The 5,780-nt window shown below is 43.3% G+C and overlaps 1 protein-coding gene across 1 annotated transcript; it reads right to left on the reverse strand.

Moving 5' to 3' along the window:
* Positions 1–437: 437 nt before the first annotated feature.
* On the reverse strand, positions 438–5,579 carry LOC117560021. The gene is made up of 3 exons (XM_034236770.1): positions 5,516–5,579; positions 3,389–4,032; positions 438–626 (listed from the first exon to the last, which is right to left on the reverse strand). Exons 1-3 carry the CDS (start codon positions 5,577–5,579, stop codon positions 438–440), a joined length of 897 nt encoding a protein of 298 aa, XP_034092661.1.
* Between the last annotated feature and the right edge of the window lie 201 nt (positions 5,580–5,780).

The following is a 5,780-nucleotide window of genomic DNA, read 5'->3' on the forward strand; positions in this document are numbered from 1 at the left end:
CAATATAATGATGATGCTCAGGAGTCCCGGACACAATTCTTCCCCAGATGAAGAGCCTGGTCTGAGTGGTGGTCAACACAAAGATGAAACGGTGAGCTCCAGGCGATACAGCGAGTTATCTTTCATCAGGGATCAGCCTGCACCGAGCTCTTTATGCTGGGTGGGAAAAGGCTCAGTGCTATGGTCCCAACACGCTCAAACTCATCTCTAAAACACTCAACGCTTCAACACAAGAACAAACAATGTTGTGTTGGTCTAACTGAGAAACAGGAAGCGCTGAGCGAGATCTCAGAGCTTCTTAGTCACTCGTCACTTGAGACTCACTAAATGTTCAGTATACAGTATGCTGTGTTAGACATTTTGAAACGTTTGGGGTTGTTGGTGAGCAGAAGCTCGTACCTGCTGTGGACACACACTGTGGGGCCCTCAGAGGTGGTTTAGTTACTCATGAGGTAATTACCAAGCCAGGCGAAGTAAAGCGCTATCTTCTCTCCGAAGTATTCCCTGATGTGGTCCAGAGGCTGGTAGCTTCTCCAGGAGGACCAGTTGGCCCAGTGCGAGTACAGGATCTGTCTCAGAGCTAAAGACTGGGGGGGCACTGGGGGGCTGGGCGGCTGGAACCCACCCTGCAAACAAAGAGAAAAGGTTGATACAGCCGCTCTCAGATGGAACAGAACCACAGGAAGTGTACCCTGCAGCGTGTCTCACAATGCACATTCCCTCCTAACGCTGAGGTCAAAGGTCAGAGTACCGTATTGACCGGAATATAACACGACCCTGATTATAACACGACCCTGATTATAACACGACCCTGAATATAACACGACCCTGAATATAACACGACCCTGAATATAACACGACCCTGAATATAACACGACCCTGAATATAACACGACCCTGAATATAACACGACCCTGATTATAACACAACCCTGATTATAACACGACCCTGATTATAACACGACCCTGAATATAACACGACCCTGATTATAACACGACCCTGATTATAACACGACCCTGATTATAACACGACCCTGAATATAACACGACCCTGATTATAACACGACCCTGAATATAACACGACCCTGAATATAACACGACCCTGAATATAACACGACCCTGAATATAACACGACCCTGAATATAACACGACCCTGAATATAACACGACCCTGATTATAACACGACCCTGAATATAACACGACCCTGATTATAACACGACCCTGATTATAACACGACCCTGATTATAACACGACCCTGATTATAACACGACCCTGATTATAACACGACCCTGATTATAACACGACCCTGATTATAACACGACCCTGATTATACACGACCCTGAATTATAAACACGACCCTGAATATAACACGACCTGAATTATAACACGACCCTGAATATAACACGACCCTGATTATAACACGACCCTGAATATAACACGACCCTGATTATAACACGACCCTGAATATAACACGACCCTGAATATAACACGACCCTGATTATAACACGACCCTGATTATAACACGACCCTGAATATAACACGACCCTGATTATAACACGACCCTGATTATAACACGACCCTGAATATAACACGACCCTGATTATAACACAACCCTGATTATAACACGACCCTGATTATAACACGACCCTGAATATAACACGACCCTGATTATAACACGACCCTGAATATAACACGACCCTGATTATAACACGACCCTGATTATAACACGACCCTGATTATAACACGACCCTGATTATAACACGACCCTGATTATAACACGACCCTGATTATAACACGACCCTGAATATAACACGACCCTGAATATAACACGACCTGATTATAACACTGACCCTGAATATAACACGACCTGATTATAACACGACCCTGATTATAACAGCGACCCTGAATATAACACGACCCTGATTATAAACACGACCCTGATTATAACACGACCCTGATTATAACACGACCCTGATTATAAACACAACCCTGATTATAACACGACCCTGACTATAACACGACCCTGATTATACACGACCCCTGATTATAAACACGACCCTGATTATAACACGACCCTGAATATAACACGACCCTGATTATAACACGACCCTGATTATAACACGACCCTGATTATAACACGACCCTGGATATAACACGACCCTGATTATAACACGACCCTGATTATAACACGACCCTGAATATAACACGACCCTGATTATAACACGACCCTGAATATAACACGACCCTGAATATAACACGACCCTGATTATAACACGACCCTGATTATAACACGACCCTGATTATAACACAACCCTGATTATAACACGACCCTGATTATAACACGACCCTGATTATAACACAACCCTGATTATAACACGACCCTGAATATAACACGACCCTGAATATAACACGACCCTGATTATAACACGACCCTGATTATAACACAACCCTGAATATAACACGACCCTGAATATAACACGACCCTGATTATAACACAACCCTGATTATAACACGACCCTGATTATAACACAACCCTGAATATAACACGACCCTGATTATAACACGACCCTGATTATAACACGACCCTGATTATAACACGACCCTGATTATAACACAACCCTGATTATAACACGACCCTGATTATAACACGACCCTGATTATAACACAACCCTGATTATAACACGACCCTGATTATAACACAAGCCTGAATATAACACGACCCTGATTATAACACGACCCTGATTATAACACGACCCTGATTATAACACGACCCTGAATATAACACAACCCTGAATATAACACGACCCTGAATATAACACGACCCTGAATATAACACGACCCTGAATATAACACGACCCTGATTATAACACGACCCTGATTATAACACGACCCTGAATATAACACGACCCTGAATATAACACGACCCTGATTATAACACGACCCTGAATATAACACGACCCTGATTATAACACGACCCTGAATATAACACGACCCTGATTATAACACGACCCTGAATATAACACGACTGCTCTCTTTCAAGACTCACTTTTGGAAAAATACCTTTTTGAAAACCAAATCTTGTTTTTATAAAGAAAAATGTTTTATGGAAAATAATGATAAGACTCATCACACATTGTGTTCACATGTTCCTAACTTGGCGAACTGTTTGGTGTTTCAGCCAATCAGAGACAGGCTCTGTATATATCTGGGACCTGATATATTGATGAGAAACAGTGTAATAGGGGACCTTGAAGACGGTGTCTCGTTTGGGGGAACACTCGTTTGGCGATTATACATTACATCGTAAAGTCTAGACCCCGAATATAAGACGAAGAAAACGTATCTTCGGGTCAATATGGTACTCTCCCACCTGCCGGGTTATGACCTCACCTCGTGGAGTGGGTAGGCTGCAGTGAAGACCCCCTCGCTCAGCAGACGGTCGATCCCAACCTCCCCATGTTTCATCGAACCGTACGGCGTCCGGGCCAGGATCTCGTACAGCTGCAGGGACAGGAAACAGTCACTGAGGGACAGGAAACAGACACTGAGGGACAGGAAACAGACACTGAGGGACAGGAAACAGTCACTGAGGGACAGGAAACAGACACTGAGGGACAGGAAACAGTCACTGAGGGACAGGAAACAGACACTGAGGGACAGGAAACAGTCACTGAGGGACAGGAAACAGACACTGAGGGACAGGAAACAGACACTGAGGGACAGGAAACAGTCACTGAGGGACAGGAAACAGTCACTGAGGGACAGGAAACAGACACTGAGGGACAGGAAACAGACACTGAGGGACAGGAAACAGTCACTGAGGGACAGGAAACAGACACTGAGGGACAGGAAACAGTCACTGAGGGACAGGAAACAGACACTGAGGGACAGGAAACAGACACTGAGGGACAGGAAACAGTCACTGAGGGACAGGAAACAGACACTGAGGGACAGGAAACAGACACTACAGGATTTTGTAAATGTCTGCACAATCCTACCTCTTTTAAAAGTGTACAGCTCTCCCACTTTAAGTACTTACAGTATATACTGCACATATATTATTTGTAAAACTGTGAGAAATACAGCTGTACAGGCTACATGCTAAGCTAATCAACATGTATTCACAATCAAAATACTATCATGATGATGATGTTTCAGGATGTGTGTGTGTGTGTGTGTGTGTGTGTGTTTGCAGAGGTGCAGCGTCCTCCTGCTGACTGAAACATCCTGTCTGCACCTCTGAGCCAATCAGAGCTCTCGCTGAGGGCCACGCCCTTCAGACACCAGGATGTTGGAAGTTAACTTTACGTGAGTCACTCAGCTTAACATATCATTACAATCACTGAAGAGAATAAGTTAGAGAGCCTTTAACGTGCATTTGATCAGGGATTCAACTGTATTTAATTTCATGAAACCAGAGACCAGTCTGCTCCGATTGGTCAGCTGGCCGGCTCTGTTGTGATTGGTCAACCACTTAGAGATGTCCCGCCCCTTAGCCTATCTGTTGATTCGTAGAGTTTCGACCTATAATCTCTGAGCAGACGTTCACAATAGATTTAATCTGGTTGTTTATCTTGGAAAAACTACTTTAAACGTGTTCAATTGATCATAAGACAATATAAATATCTGCTCACTACATATTAATGTTATTAATAAAGCCAAGATTAGGAGGAGTGTCGTGGCGTTTTAATCCAGTTCTAGATTTAATATCCACTTTCTTCTATGGGGGTTGTGGCCTCTCTTGGCTTCCAAACTAGCTTTGTGGAGATCGTTGTAGCGTTGAATCAAATCAGATGTATTCTTTGATCCAGGCGGCGTACAAACATGAAGACACACTTCCTCGCTTCAAAGTATCTAACAGTTCCCCGTATCAAAAAAGAACAAAAAGAACACGATCAGAAGACTATACTGTGCACCATTGTCATGCCATGTAGACATAAAGACACGCACGTCATACCTGACAGCAAACATTAAATAAGTGAGAGAACAAATTGAGTTTCTGTTGACTGACATTATTAAAGAAATGGAGACAAACATCGGCCATTAGAAAATCCTCATATTAAAGAAAGCCGGCAGAGGTCAGCTGTTCGTCTCTCTGTTAGAACCAGAGCACAGAGCAAACAGGTTTGAAACTGGTTCCACGGGGAGCTTCTCCTGCATCAGGCGGCGTTTAACGAGGTGACACCGAGTCGAGAAGTTATTCAAACATGAGTCTGTTTGCTCTCCGGGCGTTCAGGCTCAAAGGAGCCGCTCTTAGGGAAGTTAGCTTCTATATGACATGGCTTCTGAGTGCATGCGGACATCCAGCAGGTTGTTATTATTGGACCCTGAAGGCAGCATCTCCCTGGTTCATTGAAGACTTAGGGTCCGTGTCCACATATCACCTTTTTCTAAACGCCAGTGTATTAAACAAAAAAGCATTCCAATGAGAACCGAGCCGCCTCCAGAAAAGTCCAGATAGAAAATGAAACAGAACTAAACAGTCCTATATTCACATGTTGACAATGAAAGACACACATCTGTAGAGCAGGGGGTCCAGACTGTCTGGGCTCCTCACTCGAGGAGAGGTGAATCGCCTCATGAGTGGACTTCAATGTAATATTCCATTCCTCACACACTTATGTATAATATCCTGCTTTATATATTATTACTGTAAATTGGTATATTTTCTACTTTTTTAATGCTATTTTATTTCTATTTGAGATGTTTACATTTTGAATTGTTTATTTCTAGTCTTTTAATTTCTCTAATGTTCAACGCCTTGTGTTTTTATGCTGCTGCA

Source organism: Gymnodraco acuticeps, unplaced genomic scaffold (assembly GCF_902827175.1).
Source record: "Gymnodraco acuticeps unplaced genomic scaffold, fGymAcu1.1, whole genome shotgun sequence".
NCBI classification, from domain to species: domain Eukaryota; kingdom Metazoa; phylum Chordata; class Actinopteri; order Perciformes; family Bathydraconidae; genus Gymnodraco; species Gymnodraco acuticeps.